Source organism: Rhipicephalus microplus, chromosome 3, assembly GCF_043290135.1.
Source record: "Rhipicephalus microplus isolate Deutch F79 chromosome 3, USDA_Rmic, whole genome shotgun sequence".
Taxonomy (NCBI): Eukaryota; Metazoa; Arthropoda; class Arachnida; order Ixodida; family Ixodidae; genus Rhipicephalus; species Rhipicephalus microplus.
Window position 1 is genome coordinate 51,356,234 of NC_134702.1, and position 26,157 is coordinate 51,382,390.

Below are 26,157 nucleotides of genomic sequence, written 5' to 3' on the forward strand. Positions count from 1 at the left end.
CTTCATTACGGACCAAATATCTCTAAATACTTATCAGTAAACAGAGACAGTATACCTTACCATCCATCACGAGTATATATAGCTGTACTATTCGAGGAGCTAGAGGATGTTAATGGTATTTAATAGGGCTCATTGAGGTTAAGGTGACACATGATGCCTATACAGTGCTACAGAATGGGCACATCCTTAGCTATCGTTGCTTGGCTGACAGAAGAGAACTCGGCATAGGGTTTTTTATCCACAGAGAGATAGCGGGTAACGTAGAGGAATACAATAGCATCAGTGAAAGGGTGGTAGGTATCGTAATTAAACTCGATAGGAGATACAAGATGAAAGTGGTACTGGCTTACGCACTTACATTCAGCTATGAAAACGCACTAGCTGAAAGCTTCTATGAGAAAGTGGAATCCGCATTGACATTGCCCATCAGTATAGTGTACTGTGTTTTTACCTTGCCCATTACCGAATGCAATGACAACGAGTAAGGTAAAAACAGAGTATTCTATACTGAGTGGCGACTTCAATGCTAGGGTAGGGAATAAGCAGGCTGGAGACCAGGCATTAGGAGATTATGGTATTGGTACTAGAAATGCCAGAGGAGAGTTATTAGTAGAATTCACAGAACGCAATAATTTACGGATCTTGAACATCCTACCAAAAACGAAGGAACCATAAGTGGATACAGAAGAGCCTTAATGGCGAAAGTAAGGTTAAAAATATATACTGAGTGCACTCCCAAGCATCGTGTAGGATGTGCAAGTACTTGGCAAGACACGATGCAGTGGCCATAGAATTGTAAGGTCTCGAATGCGCCCAGACTTGAAGAAGGAAAAGCAGAAAGTGATTATCAAGAAGGCAATCAATGAGGTCGCACTGAGAGGCAAATTACAGGAATTCAGAGTCTCGCTTCAGAAAAAATACCCGGCTCTTATTGTGAAAACCAGCCTTAGTGTTGACGCAAATAATGATGATCTGACAAGTATCATTACGGAGTGTGCAGTGGACGTTGAAGGTACGGTAGTTAGACAGGACACTGGTATGCTGTCCTGGGAGACGAAGAACCTTACAATTAAGGAAACGTGAAAGCATGAAAGCCTCAAGCGCGACAGACAAAATATAACTGGCAGAGCTTTCGAAGTCGATTAATAAACGTCAGGTATACAATGTAAAAAGGTATAACATGGAGAGAATTGAACATGATCTGAAGAACGGAGGAAGTGCCAAAGTGGCGAAGAGGAAACTTGGGATAGGCAAAAAGCAGATGTTTGCACTAAAAGCCAAGGAAGGCAAAGTAACTACCAGTATGGATAGGATAGTTAAAATAGAGGAGGAGTTCTACAGAAATCTGTACGGTAGCCGGAACAATCATGAAAGAACTAGCAGTAACCAAGATGGCATCCCACCAGTAATGAGAGAAGAAGTCAGAAAAGCCTTGGAGGGAATACAGTGGCAAAGCTCTTGTGAGAATCAGGTAACTTTAGATCTGCTGAAAGACGGAGGTCACAGTGGGGTAGTAAGACTAGCCATGCTGTTTACGAAGTGTCTCCTGACGGGGAAAGTACCAGAATCTTGGAAGAATGCTAACAGTATCTTAATACAAAAGAAAAAGGATGACAAGGACTTGAATATTTACAGGCTGACCAGATGTGATCAACTTGCTTTCCGTCGTATACAAGCTATTTACAAAGCTAACAAGCTATTACAAAGGAAACTACTAACCGAATGAAGACAACACCAGAATTCTATCAACCAAAGAAACAAGAAGGATTTTGAACAGGCCACTCAACAATCGACCGCATTCATACTATCAATCAAATAATAGAGAAATGCTCTGAATACTGCCAACCACTATACATAGTCTTTATAGATTACAAGAAGCATAATTGGCTCAGTAGAATATCAACAGTCATGCAAGCACTGCGGAATCAGGGCGTCAACGAAGCATAATAAACAACCTGGAATAAATCTACAGAGCATCAACCGTCACCATAGTGCTCCATAAAGAAAATCACAGAACACAAATCAAAGAGGGAGTAATACAAGGGGATACATTCTCCCCATTGCTATCCACCGCATGCTTGCAGAGGTTTTCAGAGGCCTAGAACGGGAAGATTTAGAGATAAGAGGTAATGTAGAGTATCTTAGTATACCTGCGCTTCGCAGATGACATTGCATTAGATTTGTGGGGTTTAACGTCCCAAAACCACCATATGATTATGAGAGACGCCGTAGCGGAGGGCTCCGGAAATTTCGACCACCTGGGGTTCTTTAACGTGCACCCAAATCTGAGTACACAGGCCTGCAACATTTCCGCCTCCATTGGAAATGCAGCCGCCGCCGCCGCCGGGATTTGAACCTGCGACCTGCGGGTCAGCAGCCGAGTACCTTAGCCACTAGACCACCGCGGCGGGGCAGATGACATTGCATTGCTGAGTAACTTAGGGGACGAATTGCAACTTATGATTACGGAGTTAGACAAAAAGATCAAAAAGATCCGAAAAAAAAGATCTGCAGAAAACGAAGGTAATGTACAGCAACAGCGGAAGAGAACAGCGCTTCGAGATAGGTAGTAGTGCACTTGAAGTTGTAAAAGACTACGTTCAATTACCGTGGAGGTAAACCGCTAGATTGAAATAACTAGAAGGATAAGAACAGCATGGAGCACATTCGGAAAGCACTCTCAGATCATGACTGGTATATTGCCGCTATCCCTTAAGAGAAATGATAACAGCTGCGTCTTTCGGGTACTTATCTGTGGAGCAGAAACTTGGAGACTTACAAAGAGGGTTAAGCCTAAATTGAGGATGACGCAGTGAACGATGGAAAGGAAAATGACCGTTCTAACCTGAAGAGACAAGAAGAGAGCTGAGTAGATCAGGGGACAAACCATGGTTAAGGATATCATAGGTAAAATCAAGAAGGAATCGACATGTAGTGTGTAGTGGGATCTGGACCGGAGCGGCCGCGTCAGCAGCACGGGTATGTGAGTTCTGCACATATCTACCTCTAACTTTAGCAATTTTGGTTCTAGGAGGGTCAGAGTGGTGTCTATTTGTTCGTAAAGAGACAAGGAGTTCAACCGCTACAAATACTGCTATTACAAACGAAAATTTTAAATTTTAGGAGCGGAAACAGTGTGAATCTGTGAAAACAACAACAGTCGGACCACGTGTTTTTTACGATCGCTTGTAGCTTCGTTATTATTCTACCGGGAAACTTCTTACTAATAAAGTTGGAAGTCCTTTGGGTAGACCTGACGCTACTTAAGTTTGGTCAGGCTAGGTTTAATAGTTCCAGAGTTATTCTGCAATCAAAATTAAGCCTAATCACTAAAAAGATTAAATTGGTAATATCACCTCGCAAACGCAATTAAGTTTTGTCCGCTTAATATAGTAATAAACCGCACCCCATAGGCTACCAGGAAGCCCAATTCCGTACACTCTAGGCCCTAATTAAGGTGGTAATCAGCAAAAAGCTCATTTCGTTAAAACAAATTTTCAAAAGGAGCTACAAACGCCACCGAAAAATAGCTAATATCTTCTTTTAGAACACAACAGTCCGGTTTTTTCTGTGTAAAAATAATTTTGATAGCTTAAGGTAACCGGAAGATACAGAGTTAGAAAGAATATAACGAAAACCGCTAATAAACATGTGGCGCCCGCGTCTTCCCTCGCTCAGAGGAGGAGGGTGGCTCACTGCTCGGGAGAAAGGTACGCCCGTCAGGTCAAAGTCTTGAACCACGTGTTTTTTTCCCCTTACGATCGCTTTTAACTTTGCTAATAACCTACCGGGAAACTTCTAGCTCATACAGTGCAAATCCCTAATTGTGGACCCGTCGCCGCTCAAGTTTCATCAGGACAGGAGTAATAGTACTGGAACTATTTCGGGACCAAAATTAAGCCTAATCACTAAAAAGATTAATTTGGTAACATCCCCTCACAAACGAATTTAAATTTTGTCCGCTTAATATATTAATAAACAGCACTCTATAGGCTAATCGGATGCCCAACTCCGTACTCTCTAGACCCTTAATTAAGGGGGTAATCAGCAGAAATCTCATTTCATTAAAACATTTTTATAAAAATAACCACAAACTTGACTGATACACCGCTGAAACCTACATTTAGAACATAACAATCCAGGTGCGGCGATGGCGTAGTGGTTAGAGCATCCGCCCCGCACGCAAGAGGTCCATGGTTCAAATCCCGGTGCCGCGCAGTTCCCAACCGGAAAAAAAAATCCGCGTGTTGATGGAACTGCATTAAAAGGCCTGGGGTGCGGCCTCACCGGTAACCACCGCCGGGAACGTACTCCCTGGTGGGCCACCCTGGTGCAGTATCTGGCCACTACCTCCCACATGCATACGTCAAATAACTCACGGCCCTCAGTTCTTAGCAGCTGCAAAGCAACTGACCATGGCGGCGGTCAGATCTATAACGCAGCAGAGGGTGCTAAGAACCTCTGGACTACAGGCCGCCATTGGAACCTGAACTTGGCAACGTTCAACGCTAGAACCTTATCTAGTGAGGGAAGTCTAGCTGTACTATTCGAGGAGCTAGAGGGTGTTAAATGGGATATAATAGGGCTCAGTGTGGTCAGGAGGACAGATGAGGCCTGTACTGTGCTACAGAATGGGCACGTCCTTTGCTATCGGGGCTTGGCAGACAGAAGAAAACTGGGAGTGGGGTTCCTAATTCACAGAAACATAGCTGGCAACATAGAGGAATATTATAGCATTAATGAGAGGGTGGTAGGTATCGTAATTAAACTGAATAAGATATACAAGATGAAGGTGGTACAGGCCTACGCGCCTACATCCAGCCATGATGACGCTTCAGTTGAAAGCTTCTATGAAGATGTGGAATCGGCAATGAGTAAGGTAAAAACACAGTATACAATACTGATGGGCGACTTTATTGCACAGGTAGGGAAGAAGCAGGCTGGAGACCAGGCAGTAGGAGATTATGGCATCGGTACTAGAAACGCCAGAGGAGAGCTACTAGTAGAAATCGCAGAACGCTATAATTTATGGATTTTAAATACCTTCTACCTAAAACGAGGAAACCGCAAGTGGACATGGAGGAGCCCAAATGGCTAAAATAAGAACGAAATAGACTTTATAATGACTGCACACCCAGGAATCGTGCAGGATGTGGAAGTCATTGGCAAGGTACGATGCAGTGACCATAGAATGGCACGGTCTCGAATTCGCCTAGACTTGAAGAAGGAACGACAGAAACTGATACGAAAGAAGCCAATCAATGAGCTAGCACTGAGAGGGAAAGTACAGGAATTCAGAGTGTCGCTGCAGAACAGGTACTCGGCTCTTAGTGAGGAAACCAACCTTAGCGTAGATACAATGAATGATAATCTGACGAGTATCATTACGGAGTGTGCGGTGGAAGTTGGAGGCAGGGTAGTTAGACAGGACACTGGCAAGCTTTCCCAGGTAACGAAGAACCTAATTAAGAAGCGTCAAAGCATGAAAGTGTCAAGTACAACAGACAAAATAGAACTGGCAGAGCTTTCGAAGCTGATTAATAGACGTGAAGTATGCGATGTAAGAAGGTATAACATGGAGAGAATTGAACACCCCCTGAAAAACGGAGGAAGCGTCAAAGTAGTGAAGAGGAAACTTGGGATAGGCAAAGGTCGGATGTATGCACTAAGGGACAAAGAAGGCAAAATAACTACCAATATGGATAGGATAGTTAAAATAGCGGAGGAGTTTTACAGAGATATTTACAGTAGCCGAGACAACCACGACCTTAATACTACAAGAACTAGCAGTAACCCAGATGACACCCCACCAGTAATGATAGAATAAGTCAGAAAAGCTTTGGAGAGCATGAAAAGAGGCAAAGCTGCTGGTGAGGATCAGGTAACATCAGATCTGCTGAAAGATGGAGGACAGATTGTGTTGGAAAAACTAGCCACCCTGTTTACGAGGTGTCTCCTGACGGGAAGGGTACCAGAGTCTTGGAAGAACGCTAACATCATCTTAATACATAGGAAAGGAGATGACAAGGACTTAAAGAATTACAGGCCGATCAGCGTGCTCTTTGTAGTATACAAGCTATTTACAAAGGTAATTGCTAACAGAGTAAAGAAAACATTAGAATTCAATCAACCAAAGGAACAAGCAGGATTTAGAACAGGCTACTCAACAATTGACCACATTCATACTATCAATCAGGTAATAGGGAAATGCTCAGAATATAACCAACCACTATACATAGCCTTCATAGATTACGAGAAAGCGTTTGATTCAGTATAAATATCAGCCGTCATGCAGACACTGCAGAATAAGGGCGTCGATGAAGTATATATAAACATCCTGGAAGAAATCTACAGGGGATCAACTGCTACCATAGTGCTTCATAAAGAGAGCAACAGAATACCAATCAAGAAGGGTGTAAGGCAGGGGGCACACAATCTCCCCAATGCTATTTACCGCGTGCTTACAGGAGGTTTTCAGAAGCCTAGAATGGGAACAGTTAGGGATAAGAGTTAATGGAGAATACCTTAGTAACCTGCGCTTCGCCGATGACATTGCATTGCTGAGTAACTCAGGGGACGAATTGCAACTCATGATTACGGAGTTAGACTAGGAGAGCAGAAAGGTGGGTCTTAAAATTAATCTGCAGAAAACGAAAGTAATATACAACAACCTCGGAAAGGAGCAGCGCTTCGAGATAGGTGATAGTGCACTTGAAGTTGTAAAAGACTATGTCTACTTAGGGCAGGTAATAACCGCAGAGCCTAACCACGTGATTGAAGTAACTAGAAGAATAAGAATGGGGTGGAGCACATTCGGCAAGCACTCTCAAATTATGACAGGTAGATTGCGACTATCCCTCAAGAGGAAGGTATATAACAGCTTTATCTTGCCGGTACTTAGCTACGGAGCAGAAACCTGGAGACTTACAAAGAGGGTTCAGCTTAAATTGAGGACGACGCAGCGAGCAATGGAAAGAAAAATGGTAGGTGTAACCTTAAGAGACAAGAAGACAGCAGAGTGGATTAGGGAACAAACGGGGGTAAAGGATATCATAGCTGAAATCAAGAAGAAGAAATGGACATGGGCAGGGCATGTAGCGCGTAGACAGGATAACCGCTGGTCATTAAGGGTAACTGACTGGATTCCCAGAGAAGGGAAGCAGGTTAGGGGGAGACAGAAGGTTAGGTGGGCAGATGAGATTAAGAAGTTTGCGGGTATAAATTGGCAGCAGCAAGCACAGGACCGGGTTAACTGGCGGAACATGGGAGAGGCCTTTGTCCTGCAGTGGACGTAGTCAGGCTGATGATGATGATGATGATGATTATGATGATGATGATGGACGAGCGGGAATTTAACGTATTGGTTGATACTGGTGCCGATTATTCAGTCGTAAGCTATGCAATCGCAAAAGATTTGAAAAAAGTTTTGACGCCTTGGAGTGGACCAAAAATACGCATGGCTGGGGGCCATCTGATAACACCTCTGGGAAGATTCACCGCCAAGATCGGCATTCCGGGTGCCACTTATGTCGCTGATTTCCTTGTTCTGCCAGAATGCTCGAGAGACGTAATAATCGGAATGGATTTCCTGCTAGATAACAGCGCCATAATAAACCTGCAGAATTCTAGTATTTCTTTTTCGAAAAAGGTGGCCATAGCCGAGGAGACGGTAAGTTCTGCGTTGCGTGTTATCGACGGCGACGTAACCGTGCCACCACGATGCAGCGTCCTGGTTGGCGTAAGGAATGATGCATTCGTCGACTCTGAAGAAATAGCGGATGGCAATGTCGAGCTGCTGCTAAAGAAAGGTATTTGCATAGCTCGAGACATTATTCGCTTACGTCGTGGGCTTGCCAACGTACTGCTCACTAATTTCGGAAATGAAATTCAGCATGTCGCAAAAGACACTGCCATCGCTTTTCTACACAGCTTTACTGATGTTACCGACTTATGTGCCATTGCGTCAGAGCCGCCTACTTCGGAAACGACGCATGACCTTGAAACATCAGTTTCAATCAGCCGAAGTCTATCCCCAACCGAGAGGAAAATCCTGGAAGACCTGATAGATGAATTCGCAGAATGTTTTTCCACCTCATCAAAAGTACGTCGCACGCAGATCGTGAAGCACCGGATTATAACAGAGGAAACAACCAGGCCAGTGTATCAACACCCTTACAGAGTGTCGCCGAAAGAACGAGAGGTTATAAAGAGCCAGGTGCAGGAGATGTTGCAGGATGATGTCATTCAGCCATCTAGCAGCCCGTGGGCATCGCCGGTAGTTCTCGTGAGAAAAAAAGACAACACGTTGCAATTCTGTGTAGACTACCGTAAACTAAACATCATAACCAAGCGGGATGTATACCCCTTACCGCATATTGATGACAATTGGATCGGCTACGGCACGCCAGATATTTCTCTTCGCTCGACTTAAAAGCGGATATTCGCAAATTGGAGTGAATGAAAGAGACCGTGAAAAGACCGCTTTCGTAAACCCGGATGGCTTGTAAGAGTTTAAAGCACTACCTTTCGGCCTCTGTTGTGCGCCAGCGACATTCCAGCGCATGATGGACAGTCTCCTCGCAGGGCTGAAGTGGCAGTAATGCCTAGTCGAACGATGTTGTGGTATTTTCTGCGACGTTTGACCAACACGTAGAGAGACTGTGGTCAGTGCTTCAGGCTATCCAGTCGGCTGGCTTGACAATCAAACCAGAAAAGTGCCAGTTCGGCTCCGACAAGCTTCGTTTTCTGGGACACGTAATCAGCGCGAAAGGTGTTGGCCGTGATCCTGACAAGACTGCGGCCGTCGCAGGATTCCGAATGCCCAGAGACAAGAAAGAGGTGCGTCGATTTTTGGGCTTATGCGCTTACTACAGACGATTTGTAGAAAATTTCTCGAAAATCACCGAACCTCTAAACAAACTCACAAAAGACGACGAATCATTCACTTGTGGTCCAGAACAAGAAACAGCTTTCAACGAATTAAAGCAACGTTTGCAGAGCCCGCCGATCCTTGCCCACTTCGACGAGACCGCTGACACGGAACTCCATACAGACGCAAGCAATATTGGTCTCGGCGCAGTACTCGTACAATGGCAAAATGGAGAAGAAAAGGTGATAGTTTACGCCAGGCGAACCCTCTCAAAAGCCGAAAAAAACTATTCCGCCATAGAAAAAGAGTGTTTGGCAGTGGTATGGGCTATCAGCAAGTTCAGACCATACCTCTACGGAAGGCCGTTCCGTGCCGTCAGCGACCACCACTCACTTTGCAGGCTGGCGAACTTAAAAGACCCGTCGGGACGTCTTGCCAGATGGAGCCTCCGACTGCAAGAATGCGACATTACTGTAGTATACCGGTCTGGGCGAAAACACAATGATGCCGATTCCTTATCACGCTCGCCACTTGACTCTACTGCTTCAGAAGAAGACGACTCGACACTTCTCTGTGTGATGGAAGCCTCAGATGTTGCGGAGCATCAACGAGCTGATGCAGAACTGCTCCCATTGATCGAACACCTCGAAGAGCGTGCCGGCCAGGTCCCACGTGTATTTAAGAGAACATTATCTTCATTCTGTCTCCGTGAAAATGTGCTATACAAAAGGAACTTCGCGCATAACAAAGAGAAGTTCTTACTCGCCGTTCCGTTAGCAATGAGACCCAAAATCCTAGAAGCTTGTCATGATGAACCATCATCTGGTCACTTGGGCGTGAGCCGGACATTTGCCAGAATTCATCAGAAGTATTACTGGCCCAAGCTGCTGGCGTCCGTGCAGCAATATGTGAAGACATGTCGCAAATGTCAAAGGCACAAAAGACCACCACTGGAGACGGCCGGCCTGCTCCAGCCCAAAGAACCGCCTGCTACACCATTTGAACAAGTTGGAATGGATCTTCTTGGACCCTTCCCAATGTCATCATCGGGAAAGTGGTGGATCGTAGTCGCCACCGACTACTTAACGCGGTATGCTGAAACCGGCTGCCTTGAGCGAGGAACGGCAGCTTAAGTAGCCAAGTTTTTCGTGCACAGCATAGTTATTCGACATGGCGCCCCAAAGGTAGCAATCACCGACCAATGAGCAGCCTTCACGCCAGAGTTGATGCAATGTTTGATGATAATGACGAACACCAGCCATAAGAAAAGCACTGCGTACCATCCCGAAACGAATGGGTTAACGGAACGCCTAAATCGCACGATCTCTGACATGCTCTCGATGTACGTGGACTTGGAGCATAAAACGTGGGATGAAATCCTGCCTTACGCAACGTTCGCCTATAATACGGCCCTCCAACAGACCACCCGCGTCAACCCATTTCAGCTTGTCCATGGACGCATAGTCAATTCAACTCTCGACGCCATGTTCCCAGTCGACAATGTTTACTACGAGCCATCTGACATTGACGAATTTCTGCAGAAAGCTGAAGAAGCACGCCAGTTGGCAAGGCACCGAATACATCAACAACAGTCCAAGAATGCTGACTACTACAACCTGCGCCGCAGGGGAGTCAAGTACCAGCCAGGTGATCAAGTATGGATCTGGACATCAATACGACGCCGCGGCCTGTCAGAAAAGCTCCTTCGACGGTACTTCGGTCCATACAAGGTCCTTCGCCGGCTAAGTGACCTAACTTACGAAGTAATCCCTGACGGACAAGAGCACTCGAAACGGCAAAACCATGCGGAGGTCGTCCACGTTGTCCGCATGAAGCCATACCACGAAAGAGAATGAAACATCCACCCCCTCGACTATTAACCTTCCGAATTGACGCATCGAGACGATGCGCATTTCGGAGGGAGAGTAATGCCACAGAGATTGCTGTCAACGAACGATGCTAAGAACGAACGGCTGTGGCGTAGCATTGCCCCGCCACGGTGGTCTAGTCATTCTGCTTCTGGTCACCGACGCGTGCGGACGCAGGATGGAAAGCTCATCCCGAGCAGCGACAGCGGCCGACGCCGGCCGCGGTACAGCGTCTCCCCTCGTTCCAAAGGACTACAGGATTATTCTGCCTTCGTTGCCATCAGGTGAAGCGATGCGTCGAGCAGTAGCTCTACACTGCGACGTCAGCGGCCGACCGTACCGCATCGACGACTTCAGGAAACCTCTCAAAGATTTAGGCATCATACAGCAAGTAAGTGGTATCGGAGCATATCAGATGTCGCACGTGTGGCTATTGAACATGAAGACCGTGGAAGCAAAGAAAGTGCTGACAGACGCAGGCGTTATCAAAGTTAAAGACCGGGTATGTCTCGTCATTGACCCGACGCGGCAAGAAGTTAAAATGAAATTGCACTGGCTAGCGTTCGATGTTACAAAAGACGCTATTCGACGTGCCTTCTATGAATACGGCGACGTCAAGGAGGTGACCGATGACCGATGGAGAGTCGAGGATTTTGAAAGAGTTGAATCGACCACTCGTGTAATACGCATGCAACTACGAGATGGCGTTTCTGTGGATCAACTGCCCCATCAGGTGCGTATTGGCAGCAGTACAGCACTGGTCGTGGTGCCGGGAAGACCGCCTTTGTGCTTGCGGTGCCGAAGCACGGGGCATATGCGACGCGATTGTAAGGTCTCAAGGTGCAGCGAATGCCACTCTTTCGGTCATGAGCAGGATGAGTGTAACCGTTCATACGCACGAGCTGCAGGGCGACGACCAGAGACTCAACAGAGTGAACTTCTCATGGATGAGGAGGAATCTGAACAAGCGTCTTTGCCTGCGATACCACAGAAGCAGACGACATCGGACGACACGCCGGTGCTGGGGAAAAGCAAGCAAGTTTCTTCAGCCCCGGACACGAACGCCGAACGGAAGATGGGAAGTCAAGCGGCCCCAACGACTAGCGAAGAGACGCGTCCTGCGCCTGCGATGCACGCTACGTCGCAGCTGCAAGCAACGCGCCCTGAAACGCTGGCGTCCCAGGCCAACGCTGCTTCGACTCCTCTAAACTCGGCTTCACAGCACTCTTTGGCGAACAAAACACACGAAAATGAGGATTTGCCTAGTGATCTGGATACCTTAAACATGGAATTAGAATCGGCGTCTGCAAAACGCCGTCGCGATTCAGGCGACGGTGCTCAAGTAGACGAAACGCAAGTAAAGTCGGAAATGCAGTGGAAGGTGGTCAGTGGAGGCAAGAAACGAAACGCTGCCCGCCAACGGTCGTCGTCGCTCAAACGCGACGATGGCCGCTCAAACTAAAGGTGAACAACATGGATCCGCCCTGGACGACGAGAGCCCAATAAGTGAACGTGCAGGGCTCTCAGCTTGGACCGGCTCACCGATCACGTCGCTGAGCGGGTTCGTGAAAGCAGCGACGCTTAATGTACGAGGACTGGCTTCCAGGAAGAAACAGACTCAGCTCTACAGACTAGCCATGGACCAAGACCTGGACATTATTGCAGTTCAGGAAACCAAAGTGGAGAGTGTGGACGCCACCGAGAGCCTACTGCAACGTTTCACCGGACGCTACACCGCCAGCGTCAGTCATGCAGTTGGTAGGTCGGCAGGGTGTGTGATCTTTGTGCGGAATAGTTTAGGTGCCAGTGTTCAAAACGTCACGTCTGACTCATCCGGAAGGTTTGTTGTATGTGATTTGACCTTCTTTTCTCTTAATTGGCGAGTGATTTGTTTATATGCACCTCTTAAAGTTGATGAACGGTGTGTAACATTCGACGAAATTCGTACTTATTGCGAATGCGATCGCATAGTCATCCTTATGGGAGATTTTAATTGTGTGATCAGTGCCGATGATAAAACAAGTACATCCAATTTCAACGACTCAAGCACAGTCGCGTTAACGAATCTAATTTCTGACTTAGACCTTGAGGATGTTGCAGAGTGTATTGGTAAAGGACCAACACTGTATACGCATTTCCAAGGCTCCAGTCATGCGCGCCTAGATAGGGCCTACGTATCACTGGATTTAATTCCGATTATCAGTGAGTACAATGTCCTCCCTATTTCATTTAGTGATCATTGCTTAGTATCATTTGTAATAGGTAAAAGGAATAGACGTAGACCAGTATTTAAATGGGACACGTGGAAGCTGAATTCTAATCTCTTGGAAGATGAAAAATTTATGGACAGTGTTCGAGAGGCATTGGTAAACATAGATAGTGGAGACCAAAAATACGGAGTGAAGTGGGAACAATTTAAACAGAATATAAAGTTGATAGCTATAGAACGCTCATGTGTAATAAAACACGGAAAGAGTGAAGAAGAAAGAACCCTACGTTTAAATCTCAAAGAACTGCTAGCAGAGGACAGCAAAACGCCAGGCTTATTCACAAATGATATAAGGTCAGTAAAGTCTAAATTGGAACAAATTGATGAGGAGAAGTATCGTGGCGCACAAATAAGGGCAAGGGCAGAGAAAATGACCGTAGGAGAGAAACCGACCAAAAGAATGCTTGGTCTCGAAAAACGAAACGCTCAGCGGAATGTTATACATCAGATTGAATACATGGGTAACGTTACAAGTGAACAAAGATATATAGAGGATGCTTTCAACGAGTACTACACCACTTTATTTGATAAATGTAAAGTAAATGTAGATGAATTCAAGAATGAATTTTTAAAATTAATGCCAAAGGTTGAGGACTGCAGGAAAGACAGCCTAGAATGTCCTATTTCTGAACCAGAAGTGACAAAAGCAATCATTGCCCTCCATTTGGGAAAGTCCCCAGGACCTGATGGCTTAACAGCCGCATTTTATAAGGAATTCAAACATGAACTAGCACTGATCCTGGCAGCGGTTTTTAACGAAGCCTTAGACATAAAGACTTTGCCACCTTCTTTTCTGCCATCTCATACTATTTTAATACCAAAAACTGAGGACGCAGTTAAATTACGTGAAGTGAAATCGTACAGGCCAATTAGTCTCTCAAATATCGACTACAAGATTTTGATGAAAGTGCTAGCAAGGAGACTGCAGACAGTTATTAATAACATTGTAGGCGACCACCAGACATGTGGGATCAAACGGCGCACTATATTCACAAACATTCACAAGGCACGAAGTGTATTGGAGTGCTGCGATGCCACAAATGATCACATCGCGATGATCCAGATAGATTTAGAAAAAGCATTTGACCGAGTACCGCACGAAATTCTTTTTCTTTTGTTAGACTATGTCATTGTTGGCAAAGTAATTCGAGATACAGTTCGAATGGCATATACTGGATGTAAAACTCGGCTAATCATCAACAAAGTTCTTGGGAAACGAATTAATGTCAGACGTTCTGTACGACAATGCTGCCCTTTGTCTTCCCTCCTATTTTCAATTTATATAGAGTCATTTTGCCAAAAAGTCATGAAAAGCAATAACATAGTGGGGTACAAACTACAAGAAGCTGAAGTACGGGTACTGGCATACGCAGATGATATCGCTGTGTTTTGTAAAGATTATGATAGTATCGCTGAAACCATAAAAATTGTGAACCTTTATTGTAATGCAAGTGGTAGTTTGGTAAACTGGAGCAAGTGCCTGGGTTACTGGCACGGCGAATGGCCTGTGACTCCACAATTTGTGGCTGGTATTTCATGGACTACTACTCCGGTACGATACCTAGGTGTGCCATTAGAATATTATTGTGACAGTGAACCGTACTGGCGGCGTCAGGCCGTGGAGCTACGAGAAAAAGCTGAAAAATTCAATGGTTTCCAGCTATCAATTTTCGCCAGAGCGACATTTTGTAACGTATTTTTAGTCAGTAAGCTCTGGTATGTCCTTCAGGTACTGCATTGTTCACGTGTGAATCTACAGAAGCTTCATCGAATATTTGCTGTTTTCTTGTGGGGTTCTTCTTGGGAGCGAACAAGTAGAACTAACTTATTCAGACGGGTTCGCTCTGGAGGACTTGGTCTGTGTCATTTGTACCTTCGTCAGTTAGTTAATCGGTTTATGTTTTTCCGAAATAATCGAGACCCATTCATACGTACTGTTATACAGCTTAGGCTTGGAAGACGATTGCCAGAATTTGTGGTAGCATCTGTTCACATGAAAGCAAGTGTTAGAGGTTTCTTAAAAGAAGTTGTTGATTCATGTCTCTTTCTAAAAACGCGTTTTTCATTGGAATACCTCAGTACGGTTTCGCGTAAAAAGTTATACAAAGATTTAGTAGAAACAGTTCTTCCTGTTCCCCTATATAGAGCATTATACCGTGTAGGCCCAGGCCAAAATGTCTTAAGCCGTGTTAAAAAAATGGAGGTAACACCTGGAGCGAAATCCTTTTTCTTTAAGTTGCACACTGGGACCTTGCCCGTGAAAACATGGATGCAAGAAAAAGGCTTATTCGTTCCTTGGGGTGTTGATTGCCTTCTCTGCAAAAAGCCGGAAACAATTGAACATGTTTTCCTGGACTGCTGGGATGCAGTCTTTTTCTGGGATGTTCTCCAAAGGACTTTGAAAAAGGATCTGCCTCTCGATGCCTATGGCATCAGATTTCTACCAGTATCAAATGAAGAAGGAATACCTTTCGACCTAGTTATGTTACTGGGCCTGCACGGTATATGGCAATCTAGAATGGCGGTGCGCCATGCTGATGTTAATGCACGTCCGGTCAGGCAATATTTCTTTCAATCTGTCTGTTCGTTCGTGGAAGCACAAAAGGTTCATTAAGAGGTGCCCGAATGGCTTCATCAAGTAGAAAGCCTTCTACAGATGAAGGAATTTTAAAAAGCCTGTTAATTATGATGCTTTTTACCTCTTTTTTTGTTTCATGTTTCTACTTTGTTTGATGTATATATGTTTGTGAATGTTGTATGTAAACAGGCAATAAAGAAAGAAAAAAAAAGCTTTCGTAGTTGAGTGGTCTGACGCGTCGCTCCTGAGAGTTTACCGTAGTTTTGAAGTGCATGGGTTCGAATCCACGTGGGGCCATTTTTGTAAATAATTTTTGCGAGTTCAATTCGAAATGTTGTTTTTTTTCAGTAAATTCAACTTACTTACTGACAGCTTTGATGTGCGAAGCTTCGAAAAAATTCGCGCAGGAGAGGTGGTCAAGGACGCAGAGCTGAACACCATTTTTTCGAAGCTGCCACAACAATTAAAAAAAAAACGGCGGCGCGGGTCGCGCGGAGAGTGAAAACCTGATACGAAAGCGACAAACATAAATTACCAACTCGCATATTTGGATTGTTTATCCGACAACACAGGCGTTTGTTTTTTAACCTGATGACAAATATGTATGCTTAGAAGTTTCCCGAGAAGCATTTATTGATTCTCGTACACCCCAAGCGACGCACTACTTTTTGGTCGCGGCAGTACACAGTGCAAACAAGAGCGCTAGCTTTGACAGCGTTGCACATGATGTATGAAACGGAGTATAAAGTCAATTATTAAGTCAACGTTGCTTTTTCAAATAGCGGCCGAGACTCATCATAGCGTCACTTTTGTGCCAAAGAAGCGCTTATTTTAAAATAAAATCACGTTTTAGTGTTTTGGTGGCCGCATCAAGTTAGCGTCACTTCAAATTACCTTCCTCGGGGAGCAGACCGACTCACGTCACTGTTGCCGTGCACAACATTGCCCGGCATTACTGCGCGGTCACCGACACTATAGTAGACCGAACGAAAGAAGCGGGAGCCACAGCAGCAAAAACGGCCATTGATTAACTTCCTGCCATTGGCTCCGAGATAGCCGACGTGTTTTCATTATACTGCGCCCCACTAGATGGCATGACCTGTTCAATGTAACCACGTGAAAATAGATTTTTTGAAGCACTCGCGCCATTCACCATAGTAACGTCCGGTGGTTATTTTTTTCCTGAATGAAAGAGGAACGAACAAGCAGCAGTTTATTGCCTCTCTTGATTCACGGAAGGTTGTTTATATAGTGAAGCTAGATCGATTACTAGTGACCAATTGTATGCGGCTCATCTGACATTATCGGTATCATTTCGAGAATTTCCTTCTGCAGCGCATGTATTTTTGTGCATTTACCTTTATTTCTCGGTAAGTAGGGCCTTGCTCTCTATAATATATTGAGCTTCCACTCAGACGTAAATTGTTACTTGACTTTAGTGTCCCTTTAAAGGTGACTTACTGGATTCCCAGAGAAGGCAAATGAGATAGGGGGAGACAAAATTTAAGTGGGCAGAGAAGATTGGAAAGTTGGCGGGTATGAAGTGGCAGCAGCAAGCACAGGACAGAGTTGACTGGCGGAACATAGGAAAGGCCTTTGTCCTGCGGTGGACGTAGTAAGGATGATGATGATGATTATGATGATGATGACAACGATGACCCAGCGGAAGGGACGGGAGGGCACGATCACCGGAGGTGACGTCGCATGAACGCTATGTATACAAAGGCATGTGCGGTAGCTCTGTTTATCACTGTAGAGATAGGGCGGGTTCAATCACGTGCAGCACTTTATGGTATCCAGTTTCTTTTGGAACCGACCGACCGACCGACCGACCGACCGACCGACCGACCGACCGACTTTCGTTGATTCCCCTATCCACTCTCTGTAATGGTGTACCATGTCCAAGATACACACGATAATTTTTAAATGCTCGTCTGAGATGTATTCCTTAGCTTTGTTATAACTGGAAGTGTAGACCTGAAGAAAAACAAGCACTGACCACGAACTTGTGAATTAGTTATGAATTAGGTTGGGCACTGAACTGCCCCAGAAGCAGTAGCCACTTTAGCCGTACTCCAGGTCACTCTAGCCATACGGTCGGTAATAGGCGCCGGAGTTTTCAAAAAAAGAGTGATTGATTTATAGGGGGTGTTTAACGGCTCAAAACCACCACATGATTATGACAGACGCCGCAGTGAAGGGCTCCGGAAATTTCGACTACCTTTAACGTGCACCCAAATAACGTGACCACCTTTAACGTGCTTTCTTTAACGTGCACCCAAATGTCAGCACACGCGCCTACAGCATTTTCGCCTCCATCGAAAATGCAGACGCAGCAGCCGGGATGGCATCCCGTGACCTGCGGGTCAGCAGCCGAGTACCTTAGCCACTAGACCATCGCGGCAGTGTTCACGAAGAAAGTGTCACTACAAAGAAAAGATGTGATGTCGCTTTTTCCTTGGTGGTAACTAACAAGTAACGCGTACTATTACCTGAGGTACGCAGATTCATCTGCTGCGACGAACAATGCGTCGACGTCGGAATGTCCATTGCCGAGGAAGTGAGGATCCGCCATTACCGGGAGGAACTTCCTGAGCGCCTTGATATTAATCCGCCATTCGTACGAATGAGGTCCCTTGCGAAGGTTGGCCAAGAGGACGCTACGGATGAATGGATCCTGTTGAAGATTGAACGAAACGAGTTACGACTACTGATCAATATTTATAAAATAAAAAGTGGCTCATCATTCAGTCATTTTAGAAGGTTGTTCAGTTCGGCCTGCTGGTACGTATGAACATTGGTAAAAATGTGCGAGGACGGAACTCGGTACCTTCTTTCTATCATACTCACGCAGTTCTTACGATATTCATTCAATGGATAGAGACTGATGGAAGTTAATGTAACAGTTTTGAGTCGTTTTGATGTACAAGCTGCTCCGCCCTTCTCCTCCCTCGTAACTGATGATTGATTGATTTGTGGGGTTTAACGTCCCAAAACCACCATATGATTATGAGAGACGCCGTAGTGGAGGGCTCCGGAAATTTTGACCACCTGGGGTTCTTTAACGTGCACCCAAATCTCCTCGTAACTGACGCCTGCGATTGAAGACGTCATTTGCCTGTTATCATCTATGCTTCCAGCGAAGACTTCTAACGTCACACAAACTTCAAGACTAACCTGCCCTTCATTACATTTAGATTTTTTTGTGGTCTGAGCACCCAGTGGCACACCTGGTTCTATTCAAAGCATATCTGGTAGCCCTTCCGGTACTGTGATTATTCATAAAATATTTTCTTTAAAATAAATTACATAATTTTAGTTCAAGGGCACAGTTATAGTGGATGCATAATATATCGAAGCATAGAATATACAGCCCAATTATAATGGAATATGATAAATAATGAGAAATTGTTGAGTGTACTAAAAAGTGGAAGTAGCGGAGATTGTGGCGGCACGTGGCGGAGAGGACCTGAAACACTCGCTGCTTTCTAGGCGGTATTCCGATATATGCCCGAAACGAATAGTACAGGTGCAGGTTTGGAGTTACATTTCAAAGCGAGAGCTTTAGATGCGCCATCAAACAAGAAAGTGACCATCGTCAACAATAGCGATGCAAAAAGTTTACGCTCAGAAAACGTCTACCGATCGGAAAAGCTATTTTATTGAGGCCAAAGTGAGAAGATTGTTCATACCATCGGCGGCAACGAGCACGTTTTTGTCCCATGAAAATGTTTTATGACGTTAATTTTATCTTAAAAGTCGTCAAAATATGACCCCTGGCGTCACCCATCAACGATGGGGTCAGTCTACTGATTGGACAAGAAATCCTCTTATTTCAAAACCGCCAAGCCTGCGGGAAATGCGCAGCATAGTCAAAGTGAATGCCCTGCGATGTGCTTGCAGCAATCACCCAAACAGTGCACACCAAAGGCCATGAAAGGCTGCTCTTCCAGCTTTCGCTGTGACTGTGGGGCGCGTTTCACACAGGCCCGGTGGTTTTTAAATGCGAAGTCGGTCGGTCGGTCGGTCGGTCGGTCGGTCGGTCGGTCGGTCGGTCGGTCGGTCGGTCGGTCGGTCGGTCGGTCGGTCGGTCGGTCGGTCGGTCGGTCGGTCGGTCGGTCGGTCGGTCGGTCGGTCGGTCGGTCGGTCGGTCGGTCGGTCGGTCGGTCGGTCGGTCGGTCGGTCGGTCGGTCGGTCGGTCGGTCGGTCGGTCGGTCGGTCGGTCGGTCGGTCGGTCGGTCGGTCGGTCGGTCGGTCGGTCGGTCGGTCGGTCGGTCGGTCGGTCGGTCGGTCGGTCGGTCGGTCGGTCGGTCGGTCGGTCGGTCGGTCGGTCGGTCGGTCGGTCGGTCGGTCGGTCGGTCGGTCGGTCGGTCGGTCGGTCGGTCGGTCGGTCGGTCGGTCGGTCGGTCGGTCGGTCGGTCGGTCGGTCGGTCGGTCGGTCGGTCGGTCGGTCGGTCGGTCGGTCGGTCGGTCGGTCGGTCGGTCGGTCGGTCGGTCGGTCGGTCGGTCGGTCGGTCGGTCGGTCGGTCGGTCGGTCGGTCGGTCGGTCGGTCGGTCGGTCGGTCGGTCGGTCGGTCGGTCGGTCGGTCGGTCGGTCGGTCGGTCGGTCGGTCGGTCGGTCGGTCGGTCGGTCGGTCGGTCGGTCGGTCGGTCGGTCGGTCGGTCGGTCGGTCGGTCGGTCGGTCGGTCGGTCGGTCGGTCGGTCGGTCGGTCGGTCGGTCGGTCGGTCGGTCGGTCGGTCGGTCGGTCGGTCGGTCGGTCGGTCGGTCGGTCGGTCGGTCGGTCGGTCGGTCGGTCGGTCTAACCACTTACGTTTGGGTGCTTTCGTGGTCACCTCCTTAACTTGGCGTGGACCAGAATTAGCATAGGAGGGAAAGATGGTTTGACGAATATAACGCGCTGGTCAAGAAAGACAAGAATAATGTCACAATCTCTTCGCGTACGTCGTCAAACACTTCCCGCCAGCAGTGGCACAAACCCACGGGCTGGTCTGCGCTGCTGGTACTCGGGTATGTGTGAATGGTGATTGACACTTATCTCCCAGGAACGACGAGAACACACATGTTCGAACACACATGACGAGTATCTCCCCAGGAACAATGAGAACACACATGGGCAATTTTGACGTGCGAGCGTTCTGTAATACCCGACATCGGTAGCCTCGACCCGACTTATGCAAAGAATAAATGTCACTGTCCCAGCTGCAATCGAACTCAAGCATTCTGCGTGGCAATGAAGTATTTTACTCCAGAGCTACGCCAGGTCTAGGAACTACCTTTCAAATAGACGCTAATATTCGTGAAACGTCAACAGTGGTTGCAGTGCTGTCTACCGAACTTTATAAATATTACATATGTACTCGTTTGATACAACCGTCATGTCAGGTTAACGTCAATTGTGGTTACTTGCCATGCGCTGAAGTTGATTTATGTAGCAGTGTCTAGGCTTAGCATCCTCGCGAGCATCAGCGCTTGATATCAGCTTCTGGTGTTGCTAATACGCACGTTCCAGTTGGTTATCGTTGCGCAAGTGCAAGCAACTCGTGACATAAACATCTTCAACTCTTAAACATATGTCTGTGCGTGCAGCATTTGTACATATATTTAGCGTAATTTCTTGACGTGTCACTCAATGAAAAAAATGCAACGCGGTCACCTTCCCTCCGCATGCTCCGCATAACGTCGATTCCCAGGTACGTGGGATGTGCCGAATGTTTTTTTTTATTGAAATAACAAATATATGGACAGTGTCGGCTGGTTCACATTGAACGATCCAGCACGGTTCGTATCAAATAATGCAGATGTTCAAGTTAATTCGGAGTTCCTCACTACTGCTTGTCTTACGATGAAATCGTTCTTTCGTCACGTAAAGCCACAGAACACTACAAATAGTGAAAATTTCGAAAAGTGCTGACTCACGGCCACTTTTGCGCTGAGATATTGGTCGCCCACTTGAAGTGCCTGCTCCATGTTCATGTCAGGTGACAGCAAGGATAAGATGTGCTCCATTGCGCTCGCCTGCCAAGGCAGCCATTTGTTGAACAAGACTGGCGGCCCGGGGATCAATCCTGTGTCCACCACAACAATGCGATCCACCGCAGAGGGCTGTAAGATTTTAAAGGTGGAGAATAGACGCAAGATTATAAAAATAAAATGCGGTCGGTCCCTCTCGAAATCGGGCTATAGGGGGCAGCATCGTCATTACCTTAGTGGGGATAGGCGGCCAGCGGCTCGCTTGCAAATGTAGGCAGCGGCGCATTTTCAGGGTGGTGTGGGCAGATTGTCCGCACATAAAAATGCGTTGACTGCCGCCTACTCATAATCTATATGTCTTTCATTGCTCAATGAATGCGCAAAGCTCGCCAAACGTTACTATTACTTGTGAGAGAAGCGCAATATACCATACAAAGGGATCATCAGACCCAGTGGCGATTGTCTGCGCTTTCGCACTGTGTCACAAAGGGATCATCAGACCCAGTGGCGATTGTCTGCGCTTTCGCACTGTGTCACGTTTCTTGTATTTTATTTAATTTTAATTGTTGAGCGTGTGTGTCGTCTACTACACACTGCCACAGAGCGACTGAATTCATTCTGTGTCCGCTAGTCTTGGATACGAAAATAGAGGAAGAAACAAATTCGATATTCTCGGGCGATGAGTTCGAGAATACCGCGATTACGCATGCAGCTACGTTGTTGACAGCACTTTAGCGCACCTGCTCTTAAAGTATAAACAGGTAGCAATTCAGCGAGCAGGTTCCTAAGATTAACCGCACCCCAGTGATCTAAAAAGCTTCCATCATTTGATGGGACAAAATTCTTTTTTTTTTTCAAGCGAGTATTGTCTGATGCATCCGTCAGTCTATCACAGCGCAACAAAAGCGCTGAAGACAACAAGAAAAAAAGAGATTACGTCTTGCGTGAAATTATACCACCTATGTGGAACACGCTATCTCAATTACTTTTGGGCGTCTGAATTCTTTTTCAAGCGAACCCAAATCCAAGAGTACTAGTGTCTGTACAATTTCGCCCAATGGTAAAATTGAGTGTGGTAGCGCAAGTTTACCTGCTTGTCATTCTGTCTCTTTGTTCTTTCAAAGGACAATTTCAGTACCGAAGTGTCAAAATTCACTAGACAGCGATTTCGTGAGACCAGGACCGTACACTGAAAGGTTACCTCAAGAACAATTAAAGCTTGTCGCCTAACCGATAAGCGACAGCGCCACAATCAGGCACCCGACGAGAATGCAAAGCTTCGTTTATCCCCGGTCGCTAAGACGATGCAATCAAACAATATTTGTTATTCGTCATCTTTGGGACGACGCCAAGTGTGCTTTACAATGTGCTTTAGCTAAAAAGTGACATCCTTGGGAACAGAGGCTACGACTATGACGCACAGCACTCTCGGCAAGTTCCCGACCTGATCTTATTGCAGTACATACACTCAAGTAAGGCCAAGTGCTTCCGGAGACAGTGCTAGGCAAACGCACAAGCAGTTACTCTTTCGATAACAGAGTGGGACAAACCACACTTTGAGGTCGAGCATGATGTACACGCCCATGCTACAGCCTTATAGGGCAAGCAGATGACGCTGCAGAGCAATTCACACTAGCTGCGCTACAGCCAGCTGCCACCAGGTGGCGACTCCGCTCGATCTCGGGACGAATGCTCTCAAAAATGACGAATTGTAGTTGTTAAATTGTTGCTTCTGTGATGCACTTACACGCCTTACACCTTTGTGACGGTCAGAAATGCAATGAGATACTTCTGTTTATCATGATGGGTTGCCCGTGCCAGTTAACAAGCGCCACTATGGTAGTGTGCAGGGTTCACTATCAGAAGGGAGAGGACACGTTTACGCTGCCCCCCCCCCCCCCTTTAAGGTCGAGTCCCAAAGACGCCTTGGTGTACAATGATTAAGAAACCACGGCGTATCCATGAAATGAATGATCATGAGTGAGCGACGCAGTGGGATCGTTAGGTGTTACCGTAAGTCCCCATCACATTCTCTACTCACGAATGTAAATGAGTATCAAGCGGCGTACAGTTATATACATTGTTTATTGGTAAAAACTGGTATGTTGTGCTGAGTTCTGAATTTTGTTCTGCCTTCATTATTACTGCTTTGTGGTAGTGGATGTAGCCTGAAATCGGTAAACACAAAGTCTGGGCACGTTGCAACGGTGGTTGTTGGCTGCTTCCAGTCATAATAAATGCACCGTAGAGCATATCGAGGCGCCATCTACTGCCCAAGCCAGACGTTGGCCGTGATCATAATCATCATTATCTTCATTCACATGGCGTATGGTGGGTACCTTGCAAGCTGTGCCGCTATGGCTGAAAGACAATGTGTGCTCTGAAACGCGCTTGTTGTTCATCGCTATCAGCATCATCGTCATTGTCAGCGGTGGCTACGGCACACAACGCCAACAGACAAGCCTCGACCTCAAAGAGCTTCGCCCCTAAAGAAGAAGTGGAAGCATGGACACGCTTCCGACAAATACCTAGCTGCCTCTGGTTCATAGCTTTCCGGTTGTAAAGATGAGAGGGCAAGAGTTCTTGAAATTCAAAATCGGGGGCATTCGGCCACCTTTATTGTGAAAGAGCTGCGCGGTCATAACCTTGCTCTCCAAACCATGGAACGACAGGTCTGACAGAAAACGTATGGTTCAGACTTAACGCCCCCCTTGAGTGACTGCGGGAGGGGGAGGGGCCCGTACCATGCTTTCTTCTGTCTACGTTCCGAAGTGTGTGTGCGATTGTTCCAGCCACAGTGCTGTGCGCTTTACTTGGGGGCTCGAACGACAGAAAAACGATGAAGAGACTGCAGTCGGTGAACAAGAACCTCTTCCGCCTGTCTAAGGTCGTGCTCAATTATTGTGACCGTAATAAGACATGACGCGGTGCACTTTGTGGAAAGCTGATATCAAGTTCACCGATCTGCACCGACAAGGCTGTTATTCCACAATCCCATTCGGACAACTAAAATGTTGAAACATGACCGCGGAATGGCACAAAAGGTAGTCATCCATTGAAGCTGTTGGAGGAGACGGACACCGATTTCGCACCGTCGTTTCTGCTCGGATACAACACTCATCAATAACACACATGCGTGCTACGACCAGTGAAAAGACGGCCATGATGAAAGATGAAAAGCCTTGGGACAGAGAGAGACCGCTTGGTTTTTTATGGGCAGATCCCCAAGCACTGCAAGCTATGAAGGGCCTACTTTACTTGGGCACAGAATTCACTGCCGAATTTTACAAATATATTCCCAAATATGGTTACTCACCACCACCACTGCCCTGAGTGATATACCATACTATACAGAGCGGCACCCAGAAGTTTTCCGGTTAAAGTCTAAAACTTTGCGATGAGGCAGAAAGATTGTTCCGCATGGTGTGCGCACATGTCAGAGTCAGTATGATGGCTCGCACACACTCGAAATCTGGGAGGCCTTGCTCCGCAACCCAGACCCAATGTCCAGCTGGACGCCAGTCAAGCCCATGCTGCTGCCAAGGTATTCTAGCCAACGGTTACGGGCGATGGGTAATGCCTGACGCGATTGACCGATTTTAAGTTTTTATCTCTCTGATATGTTTAAGTTTTCTCATGAAATGGTTGATCCGTATTATATATTATGGGCTTGCTGTGGAGTAACAGTGTAAAATAGAATATGTGTTATATAACATGTAGCAGTAGGAAGCCGTACTCGTTTGCTCAGGCACTGTAGTACAACTACAAGTTCTTCGGCAAACCGAGGATACTGCCAGAGCGCAGGTCCCTGTATATCTTCTACTTTTTTTTCGAGTGGTTGGAGTAATACAACATTTAATATAATCAACTATAAGATGAAAAAGAAAAAAATATGAATCTCGCCCTCGAGTTGTTTCAGGCGAATAAGTAAAGGAATCTGCGCATTTTTTTTATTCGCGTTTTTCTTAGCGCTAACAAGGGTCATCAAGAGGGTGATAGTCACGCTTTTGACAATAAGGGTGATTTACTAATGTATTCGGGAAATGAATTTGTTTAGTGTTATTTAAATGAAAGCTATGCCGCAAAAGGCGATGCTGACCTTGGTTACGGCGAAGTACATAACCATCCGACCAGCCAAGCTGTGACCCACGAAGGTCGCCTTGCTCATTCCATGCTTTTTGAGGAACAGCTCTAGGTCGGCGGTTGTCAGCTCGTAATTCATGTCTTCTGTGTGGGGGCTGTCACCTTGGTTGCGCATATCAACCGCGAACACCTGCGTTTAGAGGGCAGAGCCAGCACACAGACGATGACGATAATGATGACCAGAGTGGCAATGAGGGCAAAGAGACAAGCGGATGATGGTGATTGTGATTATGCAGGGATGAGGACGATGTAAGTTACAAATGCCCACACTAATTCCCCCCACTTGGAAGCGGACACCCTGGCCGCCGTAAGTCAAAGTGACGGGGAACGTCGCGTGAAAGGTTTCATGCGACAAACGTGGACAATCTCTGTGCTGCGGTAGCGGCCGTTTGTTGGGGCGACGAGTGGTGTCACACGATAATGAAGCGGCGAAGTCTGTTCTAAACCAATGTATGGCC

The 26,157-nt window shown here is 46.5% G+C and overlaps 2 protein-coding genes across 3 annotated transcripts in view; one reads left to right on the plus strand and one right to left on the minus strand.

Annotated features, from left to right (window-relative positions):
* LOC119160052 (sn-1-specific diacylglycerol lipase ABHD11) overlaps positions 1–26,157 on the minus strand; it is a 49,765-nt gene that overhangs the window by 2,203 nt on the left and 21,405 nt on the right. The window contains exons 4-6 of one of the 2 annotated variants that reach the window (XM_037412797.2): positions 25,656–25,829; positions 21,503–21,688; positions 18,077–18,261 (exon numbers count right to left, since the gene is read on the minus strand). In XM_037412797.2, coding sequence (XP_037268694.2) covers positions 18,077–18,261; positions 21,503–21,688; positions 25,656–25,829 — 545 coding nt within the window. The remainder of the gene's footprint in view (positions 1–18,076; positions 18,262–21,502; positions 21,689–25,655; positions 25,830–26,157) is intronic. The other variant, XM_037412798.2, reaches the window with a different exon arrangement.
* LOC142802633 (uncharacterized) lies at positions 10,881–12,083 on the plus strand. Its single transcript, XM_075887616.1, has 2 exons — positions 10,881–11,968; positions 12,033–12,083. Exons 1-2 carry the CDS (start codon positions 10,916–10,918, stop codon positions 12,081–12,083), a joined length of 1,104 nt encoding a protein of 367 aa, XP_075743731.1. The 5' UTR covers positions 10,881–10,915.